Below are 16,466 nucleotides of genomic sequence, written 5' to 3'. Positions count from 1 at the left end.
ATCATTGAATTCAGCTACTAGAATCCACTTGTCATTAACAGTTTACAAAACCAAAAAGAACAGGGGAGTATTCCTTTCTCTGGTCTTTCCCTCAGTTCTTTCATCTTTTCGCCTCATCCTCAATTCCATCCCCCACTCTCTTCTCACCTCTCCAGTTCTTAGTAATTTGCAATACAATGTTTTGAATTACCCTCAACGCTTTATTGGTTTTAAGTTGGAACCCCATTAAACTGGCATTGTGCTGAACACTAGTTTCATTAAATTAAAGTATAATTTGTGGCATAATAGCAGGCTAATAAAACATATTTAATTAATTAATTTACATCTATTTAAATGGAAACCTACCCTATTAGTGTAAAGAATTTGGGTGGAAGGGAAAAAGAAAAGGTAAAGTACAGAAAGTTCTGTGCTACTAAACTATTGAAACAAATATTTCTAAAAATATAATCTCTCAAATTTATTTTCTTATTTATTTACTATTTTTAGAGACAGGGTCCCTCTCTGTTGACCTGGCTGGAGTGCAGTGGTGCGATCAAGGCTCACCGTAACCTCCAACTCCTGGGCTCCAGTGATCCTCCTGCTTTAGCCTCCTGAATAGCTAGGATTACAGGTGTGTACTACTGAGACAGCCAAGTATAAAGGGGTCCCCGGAGAACCTCTGACCAGCCTGTACACTGGGAGAACGGGGTGGAGCCATGGGAAGTTTGAGCCCTTTGCAGTGGGGAGGAGCCTGGACGCTCCTGTTCCAGGGTGGTAACCTGTGATTCAATCTGTGAGGTGAGAGACCAGCTAGCAGAACTCTCACTTTGCTTAGAGTCCCTGTTTCCCCTTTCTCCTTTTCACGCAATAAATTCCATTTTTCTCACTCTTCAAAGTGTCTGCAAGCCTAATCTTTCCTGGTTTTGTGACAAGGACCTTAAGGAGAAAGTCCTACAACACTACCATGCCCAGCTAATTAAAATATACATATATATATATATATATATAATTGTAGAGATGGGGTCCTCCTATGTTGCACTGGTTGGTCTTGAGCTCCTGGCCTCAAGCAGTCCCCCTGCCTGGACCTCCCAAGGTGATGGGATTACAGATGTGAGTCATCACATGACGCCTAGACTCTCAAATTTCTTGGCCGAAAGTTGACATGGGGCATTATGGGACTTTATCCATTAGTAGCAGGTTGGATGGCAGCCCATGGAATAGTGCCATTGATAAGGCCCTTTGAGGTAAGCAAAATGATACTTCACCGATATTCATTTTGTGATCTTGGCCTCTAAGACCTCTCTTTAGATAATGCTGAATTTTAAATTGCTTGGGGAGCTTTTAAAAATCCCAAAGCCCTGCCACACTCATACCAATTAAATCAGAATTTCTTCCAGGAGACTCCAGTATGCAGATAGGTTGAGGACCAGTGCTTCTTAACACTTAATGTACATATGAATGACTTGTGGATCTTGATGAACTTGCAGGTTTTGAGTGTAGGCTTATGCTGAGGCACAAGATTCTGCATTTTTTAAAAATGTGTTTTTATTAAATAGGGAACACTTCACAAATTTGTGTATTATCTTTGTGTAGGGCGCCATGCTAATCTTCTCTGAATTGTTCCAATTTTAGTATTTGTGCTCTCAAAGCAAGCACAGATATTGCATTTCTAACCAGCTCCCAGGTGAAGCCCACAATAGTCCTCCCTGGTCCTTGAGTAGCTAGGGAGTTAGGAAGTATTCCCTCTATTTCTGTCTCCTAAAAGAGATTATAAAGAACTGTACAGCTGCTTCTTTCAATGTCTGATATAATTTGCCAGTGAATCTATCTGGGGCTAGGGACTTTCTGTTTTGGAAGTTTATTAATTATTGATTCAATTTTTAAAATAATCCTGGGTCTTTACAGATTGTCTAATTTGTGTGTGTGAATTTTGGCAGATTGCATCTTTCAAGGAATTGGTCCATTTCATCTAGGTTATCAAATTCGTGAGAATAGTTTTGTTACTATCCTTTTAATGTCTGTGGGGTCTTTAAGTGATGTCCACTCTTTTTTTAAAAAAACTTTTACTGACAGGGCCAACCAGGTAATGTCTACTTTTTTTATTTCTGATATTAGTAATTATGTCCTCTCTCTCTTTTTTTTTTTTTTTTTTTTTTGCAGTTAGTGCAACTGGAGACTTATAAATTTTATTGATCTTTTCAAATAACTGGCTTTTGTTTTTTTGTTAATTTTCTCTATTGATTTTCAGTTTCATGTTTTTTCTGATTTTTATTATTTCTTTTCTTCTGCTTAATTTGTCTTTAATTTGCTCTTCTATTTCTAGTTTTCCAAGGTGGTAGTACACATTATTGATTTTGGATTTGTCTTTTTTTTCTAATATATGTTTCCAATGACGTAAATTTCCCTTTTATTGCAATTGCTGCATCCCACAAATTTTGTTAATTATATTTTCATTTTTATTTAGTTCAAAATTTCTACATATACAATTGAGTATATTGTTGCTATTATTATTTTAACCAGTTATCTGTTAGATCAATTAAGAATAAGAAAAATAGGCTGGGCACGGTGGCTCACACCTGTAATCCTAGCACTTTGGGAGGCTGAGGCGGGTGGATCACCAGGTCAGGAGATTGAGACCACCCTGGCTAACATGGTGAAACCCTGTCTCTACTAAAAACACAAAAAATTAGCCAGGCGTGGTGACAGGCACCTGTAGTCCCAGCTACTTTGGAGGCTGAGGCATAGGAATGGCATGAACCCAGAAGGCGGACCTTGCAGTGAGCCAAGATCCCACCACTGCACACTAAAGTTCTCCTTTCTTTATGTAGATTTCATTTTCTGACCTTTATTGATTTTCTGATCTTTATCAATTTTCTTCTCTTTGAAGAACATCTTTTGGCCACACATGGTGGCCAATGCCTGTAATCCCAGCACTTTGGGAGGCTGAGGTGGGAGGATCACTTGAGGCCAAGATTTCCAAACCAGGCTGGCCAACATAGTGAGACCCTGTCTCCAATTTTTTTTTTGTTTGTTTTTTGAGACAGAGTCTCAGTCTGTTGCCCAGGCTGGAGTGCACAGACATGATCAGGGCTCACTGCAGACTTGACCTCCCAGGCTCAAGTGATCCTCCCATCTCAGCCCCCCAAGTAGCTGGGACTACCAGTGTGTGCGTCACCACACCTGGCTGATTTTTTGTATTTTTAGTAGAGATGGGGTTTTGCCATGTTGCCCAGGCTGGTTTTGAATTCCTGAGCTCAAGTGATCTGCCCATTTCAGCCTCCCAAACTGCTGGGATTACAGGCATGAGCCACCATGCCGGGCCTTCTATTTAAAAAATAAAATAAAGTAAAATAACTTTTTTTTTTTTGAGACGGAGTCTCGCTCTGTCGCCCAGGCTGGAGTGCAGTGGCGCGATCTTGCTCACTGCAAGCTCTGCCTCCCGGGTTCACGCCATTCTCCCGCCTCAGCCTCCCGGAGTAGTTGGGACCACAGGCGCCCGCGACCACGCCCGGCTAACCTTTTTTGTATTTTTAGTAGAGACGGGGTTTCACCATGTTCGCCAGGATAGTCTCGATTTCCTGACCTTGTGATCCGCCCGCCTCAGCCTCCCAAAGTGCTGGGACCACAGGCGTAAGCCACTGCGCCCGGCCTAAATAAAGTAAAATAACTTTTAAAAAACATTTCTGCAAGACAAGTGTACTGACAACAAATTCCTCTGATGTTTATTTGTCTGAGAAAGTCTATTTCTTCTTTAAATCTGAAGGGAAATTTCACAGTATACAGAATTCTAAGTTGGTGGTATTTTTCTACCAACATGTTAAAATACTGCATTCTCTTCCTGCTTGCATGGTTTCTAAAAAGTCAGATATAATTCTTATCTTTGTTTCTCTATAGTTAAGAATATTTTTCCCCTCTGACTTCATTGAAGATTTTTTCTTTATCTTTGATATTCTGTAGTTTGAGTATGATATATCTATGTGTAATTTACTTAGGATTTATTCTTCCTGGTATTCTTTGAGTTTCCTGAATCTGTAGTTTGGTATCTAACATTAATTTGGGAGAAACTGTCAGTTCATAATTGCTTCAAATATTGTTTTTGGCCAGGCGCAGTGGCTCACGCCTGTAATTCCAGCACTTTGGGAGGCTGAGGTGGGTGGATCACCTGAGGTCGGTGGATCACCTGAGGTCAGGAGTTTGAGACCAGCCTGGCCAACATGGTGAAACCCCGTCTTTACTAAAAATGCAAAAATTAGTTGGGTGTGGTGGCAGGAGCCTGTAATCCCAGCTACTAGGGTGGCTGAGGCAGGAGAATCACTTGAATTCAGGAGGCAGAGCTTGCAGTGAGCTGAGATTGTGCCACTGCACTCCAGCCTGGGCGACACAGCGAGATTCTGTCTCAAAAATAAAATATATATATATATACACACACACATATATACATATACATATATAGTTTTTGTTCCTTTCTCTCTTTCTGTATTTTTTATAATTGTCCCGCAGTTCTTGAATATTTTGCTCCCCCTTTTTTGGGTCTTTTTTCTCTTTGCTTTTCAGTTTCTACTGGACATCCTCAAGCTCAGAGTATCTTTCTTCAGCTATGTTTAGTCAACCCGTAAGCTCATGAATGGCAATCTTCATAGTGTTTTTAATCTCTAGCATTTTTTTGACTCTTTCTCAGAATTTCCATCTGTCTTATTACATGCCATCTACTTTATCCATTGGAGCTTTCATTTATTTATTTTTCTTTTTTAGAGGCATAGTCTCCTTTGTCATCCAGGCTGCAATGCAGTGACATGATCATAGCTCACTGCAGCCTCAAACTCCTGGGCTCAAGTGATCCTCCTGCCTCAGCTTTCTGAGCACATGGGACTACAGACATGCACCACTGTGTCTGGGTATTTTTTGTAGTTTTTGTAGTGATTGGATCTCGCTATGTTCTGCAGGGTGGTCTTGAACTCCTAGCTTCAACTGATTTTCCTGCCTGGGTCTCCCAAAGTGCTGGGATTATAGGTGTGAGCCATCATGCCCAGCTTATTTATTTTTATTTTTGGAGATGGAGTCTTGCTCTATCACCCAGGCTGAAGTGCAGTGGCACAATCTCAACTCACTGCAACCTCTGCCTCCTGGGTTCAAGCTATTCTCCTGTCTCAGCCTCCCGAGTAGCTGGGATTACAGGCACGCGCCACCATGCCCAGCTAGTTTTTTGTATTTTTAGTAGAGACGGGGTTTCACCATGTTGGCCAGGTTGGTCTTGAACTCCTAACCTCAGGTTATCCACCCACCTCGGCCTCCCAAAGTGCAGGCATGAGCCACCATGCCCAGCTGGAAACAAATGTTTTTTTTTTTTTTTTTGGAGACAGTCTTGCTCTGTCACTCAGGCTGGAGTGCAGTGGTGCGATTTCGGCTCACTGCAACCTGTGCCTCCCATGTTCAAGCAATTATCATGCCTCATCCTGCCAAGTAGCTGGGATTATAGGCATATGCCACCACGCCAGGCTAATTTTTGTATTCTTAGTAGAGACGGTTTCACCATGCTGGCCAGGCTGGTCTTGAACTCCTGGCCTCTTATTTATTTTTTGAGACAGGGTCTCACTGTATCACCCAGGCTGGAGTGCAGTAATGTAATTATAGCTCACTAGCCTCAAACCCCAGGTCCCGACTGATCCATCTGCCTCAGTCTCCCAAGTAGCTAGGACTACAGCCACATGCCAGCCCACCCAGCTCATTTAAAAAATTTTTTTAGTTTTTAATTTAATTTAATTTTGAGACAGGGTCTTACTTTGTTGCTCAGGCTGGCGTGCAGTCGCGTGATCACTGCTCACTGCAGCCTTGACTTCTCCAGGCTCAGGGGATCCTCCTACCTCAGCCTCCTGAGTAGCTAGCACTACAGGTATATGCCACCATGCCCAGGTAATTTATGTATTTTTTGTAGAGACAGGGTTTTGCCATGTTGCCCAGGCTGGTCTTGAACTCCTGCACTCAAGCAGTCCTTCCACCTCACTCTCCCAATATGGTGGGAGCTACTATGCCTGGCCCCATTAGAGCTTTTATCATATTAATCATAGTTGTTTTTAATTCCCACTCTGATAATTCTACCCTTCCTAAAATATCTGTGTCTGGTTCTAATGCTTTTTCTGGTCAAACTATTTTTTGCCTTTTAGTATGCCTTGTATTTTTTTTTTTGTTGAAAGCCAGACATGATGTACTGGGTAAAAAGAACTCTAGTAGGTAGGCCTTTCCTGATGTGGTGGTGAGGTGGGGTGGGTAGGGGGTAATATTCTACAGTCCTGTGATTAGGTCTTGGTTTTTTTAGTAAGCCTGTGCCCCTAGGCTGTGAATTTCACAGTGCCTCTCAGTCTCCTCAAACTTTCACCTTAAATAGGACAGGATGGCTGGAGGGGTTTGGGGTTGGGTATTTCCCTTCACCAAGGTCATTTAAGTGCCCATAAAACCTCAATAGGTTAGCCTCTCATAAGATAGTTTCTCTTAAAGGCAGGTCTTGTTAAGGAGAACAGAATGTTCTGGTGTATTTAAAAATGGTTTAAATTTCCCCTGCGCAGTCCGATGCTAAAGGGGATTTTTTTTTTTTTTTTTGGTAATCTTCAGTGTAAGAGCATCATAAAGTTCCAGGAGGTAAAACGTGGGCCCAGAAATGATCTTTTCGGTATGCTAGTGCTGATGAGGTTCTTAGTTGCTGATTCATAATAATTTATGAATCAGAAGAAATTGAAGTATGAATCAGAATGGTAATTAATTGGTTTTCTTATGGGCATTCCTATGACTGAGATACTCAAGTTTCTTCCACAAGCAAACTTACCAGATTTTAAAAAAACAGGAGATGCACTTGAGAGCTTTTGCATCAAATAATGGAAAATCCTTGTGTGAAGCTGTCTCCACTCATAACAGAAAAACTTCCTTATGCCTGCAAATTTTATATTGCCCTGATTCAGTGTTAAAAGTGTAGTTAAGTGTTCTCAGATTCTGGTAATTATGATTAAAGATAATTAAGACACCACTTATGGGATGATTATTCTGTGCTAGGAACAATGAACAATGCTAAGCACTTAATCCTCACAAAATCTTTGCAGGTAAAGATGACTACATTTTGGTAGATTAGGAAGGTTAAATGACTGATTTAGTCAAAGTCACCCTCCAAGTTAGTAAAACCCAGAGGCAAGCTCCAGTGCAGAGCTCTCTAGTCTGTTACAGTAGTTAGTCAGACATGTGCGGGGCAGGAGCGTCCCCCACCCCCAACCCAGGAATGTCAGGCCACCATCAGGTGATGGTCAGGCAGTTGTTACACTGGCTCTGCAAAATAGTAATTGGTTGCAGCTGGCGCCAGGGAAAGGCCGTCTCCCAATAGATAGAAACACCTGAAACTAGTGATCAGCAACTTCCTGATAAGATCTCAGGAGCTGGGCGAATGGGCTCAATCAAGCACATGCACTAAGAGGCAAAATGCCGAGTTTAATTGGTATATGGCCTCCTGAGAACATTTGACTAGTAAGAGAAAAACACCTCAGTTGAGCATGCATACAACTTCAGTAAACACACTGTGCATGTGGCCCCACCCAAGTGCTGACAGGCCACTGTGCATGCAGACAGCCCACCCCAAGGGAAGAATCAGGGGAGAAGGGACATAAGACCCCGGAAGTATGCCAGTGTATAAAACCACAAGTCAAAGGTCAAACTGTGCATGGGATTTCTCAAGTTGCCCACTTGACCCTCTTCCAAGTGTACTTTATTTCCTTTCATTACTGCCCTAAAGCTTTTTGATAAACTTTTACTCCTGCTCTAAAAGTTGTCTTGCTCTGTCACTCTGCCTTATGCTCCTCTGTCGAATTCTTTCTTCTGAAAAGGCAAGAACTGAGGTTGCTGCAGACCTGTGTGGATTGGCCGCTACTAACATATTTTGGTGCCATGTGACTAGGATACCTTCTGCTGCTAACAAGCCGACCACATATTATATGGACCCTATCTGTTTTCTGGATAGCCCGGAACAAACCCTTCTAAGTTAACACATTCTTTATTCTGATATGTTACAGTAAAATTAGTTATAAAAGATACAGTTTTAGCTTTGGCCAGTTAATAAATGTGACTGTGATCAGTTTTCCATGAAATTTTATAATCTGGAATATTTTATTTTTAGAGACAGGGTCTCACTCTGTTTCCCATGCTGGAGTGCAGTGGTGCCATCACAGCTCACTGCAGCCTTGAACTCCTGGCCTCAAGAGATCCTCCCACCTTAGCCTCCTAAGGCACTGGGATTATAGGTGTGAGCCCCCAGGCCTGGCGGTAGAATATTTTAAATGTGTAAAAGAAGTATAGAGAATATTGTAATAAATACTCATTTTACTCATATGATGACTTCTAAGCATTGGCATAAGTCTATTCTCCACAAAGAGATTCCTTTAAAACATAGACCAGTTGGGTCGTTTTTCTTCTCAAAATTCTCTGATGGCTTCCCACATCTAAATTAAAGCTCAAAGTCTCAGTGAGCCACCAGGACTTACACCATCGGGCTCCCCATTAACTCCCGCCCTGTCTCCTACCATTTTCCCTCACATTACTGGTACTCCAGCTACATTTACCTTGCTATCTTTTCAAGATGCCAAGCGCTTTCCTGTGTCAGCCTTCGTGCCTACAGCTCTTTCTGTCTGAACCACTCCTATCTCAGGATCAAGTTTAGCTGTAAGACAGTGGAAGAAAAAAATAGACATTTATTTATTTCATGTTCAAGAAATATAGAAGCAGTCACTCCAAAGACAGTATAGCAATTTCATTGTTTCAAGCACCCACACTCCTTTTTTTTTTTTTTTTTTTGAGACGGAGTTTGGCTCTGTCGCCCAGGCTGGAGTGCAGTGGCCAGATCTCGGCTCACTGCAAGCTCCGCCTCCCAGGTTCACGCCATTCTCCTGCCTCAGCCTCCCGAGTAGCTGGGACTACAGGCGCCTGCCACCAAGCCCTGCTAATTTTTTGTATTTTTAGTAGAGACGGGGTTTCACCATGTTAGCCAGGATGGTCTCTATCTCCTGACCTCGTGATCCGCCCGCCTCGGCCTCCCAAAGTGCTGAGATTACAGGCGTGAGCCACAGTGCCCGGCCGCACCCACACTCCTTCTGTCTTGTTGCTTTGCCATATGCGACTTCCATTCTCAAAGTCATTTCACAGTCCAGGGTAGCTACAGGAACTCCAGTCCCTGGGCTTGAATTCCAGCCAACAGGAAAGAGGAAACGGCAAAGAGCACTCTGTTTCTATGAAATGTCAGGTGAAAAAGGAAATGGAACATCTGATTTTTTGAAAATGTTTTTTTAAAATTCAAACCTTTGGCCGGGCATGGTAGCTTACGCCTGTAATCCCATTAGGTTGGGAGGCCGAGGTGGGCAGATCATGTGAGGTCAGGAGTTCAAGGCCAGTCTGGCCAACATGGTGAAACCCCATCTCTATTAAAAATACAAAAATTAGCCAGGTGTGGTGGCAGATGCCTGTAGTCCCAGCTACTCGGGAGGCTGAGGCATGAGAATCGCTTGAATCCAGGAAGTGGAGGTTGCAGTGAGCCAAGATCATGCCATGGCACTCCAGCCTGGGCAACAGAGCAAGACTCTGTCTCAAAATAAAATAAAATAAAATAAAAAATTCAAATCTTTGCTATATGAAGTAAAATCCCATCTACATTCATGGCAGCCTTACAGGATATTAAGGTATTCTTTTCAACTAAATTTGTTTCTAATCAGCCTACTAGCAAAAATGTAGTTGAGCTTGATATCATTGTATTGCCTATGATCCAGGATAATTCAGATACTTTTTGTTTTAGCAACAGAAACCTCTTAAAAATTAATTACATAACCATAATATATAAAAATAATAATATAGTTATTGATGCAAGTACTTTAGGTGCTAAAATTATAACATTTGCTTATCAGGAAATTATACAGTGAAAACAGTATTTTTAGCACAAAAACCTTGTGAGAAAGGTTCACTGATTTCAGCTGTAGTAAGCCTCTGAAATTTATTTCTGTATTTGTTTTGATCGAACAATATTGAGAAAAAATCTCACTCATGTACTAGCAGTCAGAAATGATTTTAGGTTTTTGTGTTGTGTTGTTTTGTTCATCTTATAATTTTACAGTTCTGATTAAACAGACATGGCAAAGGAAGATTTATTCTGAGATACCAATAAAAATAGCACAAGTTAACATATACGTTCCCAATATGTTAAACTTCAGTATATAGTACGTGAGAAGGCATGGTAAATATGTTTTTATACAAATTGTTAAATGTTTTAAATAAATAATTATATACTTTTAATATATTTTGAAAGGGCACATTGTCACTTATTGGCTTTTAAAAAAATAGCTTTGGCTGGGCACGGTGGCTCACGCCTGTAATCCCAGCACTTTGGGAGGCTGAGGCGGGTGGATCACCAGAGGTCAGGAGTTTGAGACCAGCCTGGCCAACATGGCAAAACCCCGTATTTACTAAAAATACAAAAAATTAGCTGGGCAAGGTGGTGGGTGCTTGTAATCCCAGCTACTTGGGAGGCTGAGACAGGAGAATCACTTGAACCCAGGAGGCAGAGGTTGAAGTGAGCCGAGATTGCGCCACTGCACTCCAACCTGGGCAACAGAGCAAGACTCCGTTTAAAAAAAAAAAGGCCAGACATAGTGGCTCATGCCTGTAATCCCAGCACATTGGGAGACAGAGGCAGGTGGATCACCTGAGGTCAGGAGTTTGAGACCAGCCTAGCCAACCTGGTAAACTCCGTCTCTTCTAAAAATACAAAAATTAGCTGGGCTTGGTGGTGGGCGCCTATAATTCCAGCTACTCGGGAGGCTGAGGCAGGAGAATCACTTGAACCTGGAAGGTGGAGCTTGTAGTGAGCCGAGATTGCGCCACTGCGCTCCAGTCTGGGCCTGGGCGATGGAGCGAGACTCCGTCTCAAAAAAAGGAAAAGAAAGGGAAAAGGAAAGGGAAGGGAAAATAGCTTCATTGAAATTAGGTCTCAAAATTTTCACCTCTTGTAAGTATACAATCCAGTGAATTTAAATAAATATATAGAATAGTATAGTCATTACGAACCCAATTTAAGGACATTTCTATCACCCCCAAAAGATTCCTCAGGCCCATTTGTAGTCATTTTTCTTTCCCATCCAAACCCCAAACAAATTTCTTTCTTTTTTTTTTTTCTTGACACAGAGTTTTGCTCTGTCACCCAGGCTGGAGTGCAGTGACACGATCTTGGCTCACCGCAACCTCCACCTCCCGAGTTCAAGTGATTCTCATGTCTCAGTCTCCTCAGCTTCCTGGATTTTGCCACGTTGCCCAGGCTGGTCTCGAATGCCAGAGCTCAGGTAATCTGCCTACCTCGGCCTCCCAAAGCCCCAGACAACTTTCTAGCTATAAAGATTTGCCTTTCTGCATGTTTCATTAAATGGAATCCTATAATTGCTTTGTACTTTTATTATACTTAGCATGTTTTTGAGGTTTATCCATCTTGTAGCATGAATTAGTACTTCATTAATTTTGATTGCTGAACGATTTTTTATTGTATAAGTATACCACATTTTCTTTATTCACTTATCAGTTGATGGGTATATTCAGGTTTCCAATTTTTAGCTGCCATGGATAATGCTACTGTAAAACATTTGCTTACAGCCCTTTGTGTAAACATAGGCTGTCATTTGTCTTGGACAGATTCTGAGAAATGAATTTGCTGATTCATATGTTAAACATACGTTTAGCTTTTAAAGAAACTGCCAAACTGTTTTCCAAAGTGATTTTATCATTTTTAAATTCCTACCAGCAATGTATGAAGATTTCAATTTCTCCACATCATCTCGCCAACACCTGTTATTGTAGGTCTTTTTGATTATAGCTATTTTAGTGGGTATGAAGTGGTATCTCATTATGGTTTGAATTTGTATTTACCTAATGGCTAATGATGCCAAGCATCTTTTCATGTACTTGTTGGCCATTCATATCTTAGGTGAAATGTCTTTGTAAATTTTTGCCCTTTTTGTTTTTTTTTTTTGAGACGGAGTCTCACTCTGTCGCCCAGGCTGGAGTGCACTGGTGCGATCTTGGAGCACTGCAAGCAGTGAGCCAAAATCGCGCCAGTGCACTCCAGCCTCCTGGGTTCACGCCATTCTCCTGCCTCAGCCTCCCGAATAGCTGGGACTACAGGCACCCTCCACAATGCCTGGCTAATTTTGTGTGTGTGTGTGTATTTTTAGTACAGATGGGGTTTCACTGTGTTAGCCAGGATGGTCTCGATCTCCTGACCTAGTGATTCGCCTGCCTCAGCCTCCCAAAGTGCTGGGATTACAGGCGTGAGCCACCGTGCCTGGCCAATTTTTGCCCTTTTTTAAACTGAGTTATTTGTTTTGGTATTGAGTTGTAATGGTTCTTTATATAATCTGGATAAAAATTGGTCCTCTATCCTGAACGTTTAGAAAAGGGCACATGCAATATTTATATTTTAAATTTAGTTTACAGATGGAACTAAAAATGTGTACATGTTGTATATATTTTTACTTGTGGGAAAAAAGTCTATACTATGGATATAAGTTATCTGATATTTGATTTGTAAATATTTTCTCTCAGTCTGTGGCTCATCTTTTCATTTTCTTAATGGTTAAAATATATTTTAGAAACAATATTTCCACAAAAGTCTTGGAGTCCCTAAATCCTCTACTTAGTAACCTTGGCTTATCAGAACACAGTTTGAAATCTACTGCAAGTGTTTAGCAACCTTTAAATTCAGCAAGCTGAGTAACTCATCTTCAAGGGAATCGTGCACTGGTGGAATTGGAAGGGACTTTGCAATTAATCAGATGCCCTCCTAATTTTGTAAATAGACTCCTGGATAGTTGAATGACTTAATTACAATTCCTGTACAACAGGTTTTATAGAGCATTTCTGAAGGCCCACGGCTTGGATTTGAGGTCAAACGGAGATTAGGGACTGATGAGTTCAGATAGAACAGGGGTATAAAGTGAGAAAATCAGTATTTCCTGATAGCACTAGAGATTTATTTGCTGGCTGAAGATAAAGGAGATTAGGCATCAAAGAGAAGGAAGGAAGAACTCTGAACTCTATAAAAACAGGCTTTAATAATAGAAATCTACCTCAAAGACTGTTTTAAAAAGAAAAAAGAAACCCAACAAACAAGAACTCTTGCAGTTAAAGGAATTGTGTTCAGTATATAAGGGGTGACTTTGCATATTTACCTCAAATCACCCCATGCCTTCTTTGCATTTATGACTCATGTACATTTCTTTTTGTATGTTCCTTTAAACTAACCTCATTCATTCATACCCCTTTAAACTAACTTCATTCATTTGTTCATTAACAATGTACTATTCTTTTTAATGATAAAAACCCTAAATAGGAATAGAAGGAAACGTCTTCAGCATGATAAAGACCATGTGTGAAAAACCCAGAGCTAACTTCATATCAATGGTACCATCAAACTGAAAGTTTTTCGCTTAAGATTATTAACAAGTGCCTGATTTTGCTGGTTACATTCAACATGGTATTAGCAATTGTAGCCAGAGAAATTAGGCAACAAAAAGAAAGGCATTTAAATTGGAAAGGAGAAAGTAAAATTATCTCTGTTCACAGATGTTGTAATCTTCTATGTTGAAAACCTTAAAGACTCCACACACGAAAATTAGAGCCACTAAATAAATTCAGCAAAATAGAGGCATACAAAATCAACACAGAAAAATCAGTTGCATTTTATTTCTTATTTATTTATTTATTTATTTATATTTTTAGATGCAGGGTCTCACTCTGTTGCCCAGGCTAGAGTACAGTGGCATGATCATAACTCACTGCAGGCTTGAACTCCTTGGCTCAAGTGATTCTCCTGCCTCAGCCTCCTGAGTGGCTGGGAATACAAGCATGTGCCACCATGCCCAGCTCATTTTTAAATTTTTTGTGGAGAAGGTGTGTTACTATTTTGCCCAGACTGGTCTCAAGCTCTTGATCCTCCCTTCTTGGCCTGGGCATGAGTCATTGCACCTGGCCTAGTTGCATTTTATACTCTAGCAATGAATAATCAATCCAAAAAGGAAACTAAGAGAACAACTCAAGTCATAATATCATCAAAAAGAGTAAAATACTTATAAATAAATTTAACCAAGGAGCTGCAAGATTTGTGTACTGCAAACTTCAAAACATTGCAGAAAGAGATTGAAGAAAATGTAAATGAATATGAAGACATCCTGTGTTCATGAACTGGAAGATCTAATATTGTGTTTTTGTTGTTGTTGTTTAGACATGGTCTTGCTTCTGTCACCCAGGCTGGAGTCCAGTGGCGCAATCTTGGCTCGTTGCAGCCTCTGCTTCCCAGGTTCAGGTGATTCTCCTACCTCAGCCTTCTGAGTAGCTGGGATTACAGGCGTGCACCACCAAGACCAGCTAATTTTTGTATATTTTGTAGAGACTGGTTTTGCCATGTTGCCCAGGCTGGTCTTGAACTCCTGAGCTCAAGTAATCTGCCTGCCTTGGCCTTCCAAAGTGCTGGGATTACAGGCATGAGCCACTGCGCAGCCTGGAAGATCTAAAATTGTTAGGATGGCAATACTACCCAACACAGTCTACAGATTCAACGCAATCCTATCTAGCTCCTAAGGCCATTTTTTGTAGAAATAGAAAAACCCATTCTAAAATTCAAATTAATTGTAAGGGACTCTGAATAGCCAAAATCATCTTGAAAAAGAATAACAAAGTTGGAAATCTCACACTTCCTGATTTTAAATCTTATTACGAAGTTCTGGCTGGGTGTGGTGGCTCATGCTTCTAATCTCAGCTCTTTGGGAGGCCAAGGTGGAAGGATCAGGAATTTGTAACCAGTCTGGGCAACATAGTGAGACCCCATCTCTATTAAATTTAAAAAAAAACAAAGTTAATTGTAATTAAAATAGTGTCGTATGGGCATAGAGACAGACGTTTAGACGAATACAATAGAATAAAGAGACCAGAAATAAACCTTTGCATATGTGGGCAATTGATTTTCAACAAATGTGCCAAGACTAATTCAGTCGGGAAAGGATAGATATTTCAACACATGAGGCTGGGAAAACTGGATAGCCACATATGAAAGAATAAAGTTGGACCCTTACCTTATATAGTACTATATACAAAAATGATCAAAAACCTAAATCTAAGACTTAAACTTATGAAACTCTTACAAGAAAACATAAGAGAAAATCATTATGACATTGGATTTAGCAGTGCTTTTTAGGCTATGACACTGTTGCTTATTTTACAGGATGCTTTCCCTCCCCAACCCATGACCACACATGCCAATAGCAATCCCAGATATTATGATGACTAAAAATGCTACTGGACATTTCCAAACATCCTGCCTGTAGCTGGAACCACTATAGGATACAAAAGATATTTGTGTGTGTTGTTAATAGCATATTTTCAGAGATTGGTAAGAAACTGCCCCATTTGGTAGGGTGTCTTCTCTATTCACTTTTCTTAGTACAAATTGTTAAATTAACTCATCCCTTTAATATAATTTTTAATGTTTGTGGGTACATTGTAGGTGTATATATTTATGGGGTACATGAGATATTTTGACACAGGCATACAATATGTAATAATCACATCAGGATAAATGAGATATCCATCACCTCAAGCATTTATCCTTTATTTATTTTTTTATTTTTTGAGAGGGAGTCTTGCTCTATTGCCGAGGCTGGAGTGCAATGGCATGATCTTGGCTCACCGCAACCTCTGCCTCCTGGGTTCAAGCAATTCTCCTGCCTCAGCCTCCTGAGTAGCTGGGATTAGAGGCACCCACCACCACGCCTGGCTAATTTTTGTATTTTTAGTAGAGATGGGGTTTCACCATGTTGGCCAGGCTAGTCTTGAACTCCTGACCTCAAGAGATCCGCCCACCTCGGCCTCCCAAACTGCTGGGATTACAGGCATGAGCCACCACGCCTAGTCAACATTTATCCCTTCTTTGTGTCACAGACAACCCAAGTATATTTTTTTAGTTATTTTTAAATATACAATAAATTACTGTTGCCTGTAATCACCCAGTTGTGCTATCAAATACTAGATCTTATTCATTCCATCTAACTATATTTTTGTACCCATTAACCAGCCCCACTTCCCACTTCTCCCCTGCCACACTACCTTCCCAGTCTCTGGTAACCACCTTTTTTTTTTTTTTTTTTTGGAGACAGAATCTCGCTCTATCTCCTAGGCTGGAGTGCAGTGGCGCAGTCTCAGTTCACTGCAACCTCTGCCTCCTGGGTTCAAGCAATTCTCCCTGCCTCAGCATCCCGAGGAGCTGGGATTACAGGCACCTGCCACCATGCCCAGCTAAATTTCTGTATTTTTAGTAAAGACAGGATCTCACCATGTTAGCCAGGCTTGTCTCAAACTCCTGATCTCAAGTGATCTGCCTGCCTCAGCTTCCCAAATTGCTGGCATTACAGGCATGAGCCACCAACCGTGCTTAT

At 41.0% G+C, this 16,466-nt stretch overlaps 1 protein-coding gene and 1 non-coding gene across 9 annotated transcripts in view; one reads left to right on the top strand and one right to left on the bottom strand.

Moving 5' to 3' along the window:
- The window catches only part of ABCG2 (ATP binding cassette subfamily G member 2), a 142,983-nt gene that overhangs the window by 28,514 nt on the left and 98,003 nt on the right, over positions 1–16,466 (top strand). For 2 of the 8 annotated variants that reach the window (XM_054683180.2, XM_063809663.1), the window contains exons 2-3: positions 487–610; positions 11,176–11,330. The exons of 2 other annotated variants lie outside the window; for them this stretch is intronic. In XM_054683180.2, the coding sequence (XP_054539155.1) occupies positions 11,317–11,330 (14 nt within the window). In that variant the 5' untranslated portion in view covers positions 487–610; positions 11,176–11,316. The remainder of the gene's footprint in view (positions 1–486; positions 611–11,175; positions 11,331–16,466) is intronic. 4 more of the 8 variants (XM_054683181.2, XM_054683182.2, XM_054683183.2 and 1 more) reach the window with 2 other exon arrangements.
- LOC112209034 (U6 spliceosomal RNA) lies at positions 1,528–1,635 on the bottom strand. The gene has a single exon (XR_002943721.2). It is a non-coding gene; the product is annotated as a U6 spliceosomal RNA (small nuclear RNA).

This window comes from Pan troglodytes, chromosome 3 (assembly GCF_028858775.2).
Source record: "Pan troglodytes isolate AG18354 chromosome 3, NHGRI_mPanTro3-v2.0_pri, whole genome shotgun sequence".
NCBI classification, from domain to species: Eukaryota; Metazoa; Chordata; class Mammalia; order Primates; family Hominidae; genus Pan; species Pan troglodytes.
This window is presented reverse-complemented; position numbering and strand designations above follow the sequence as displayed.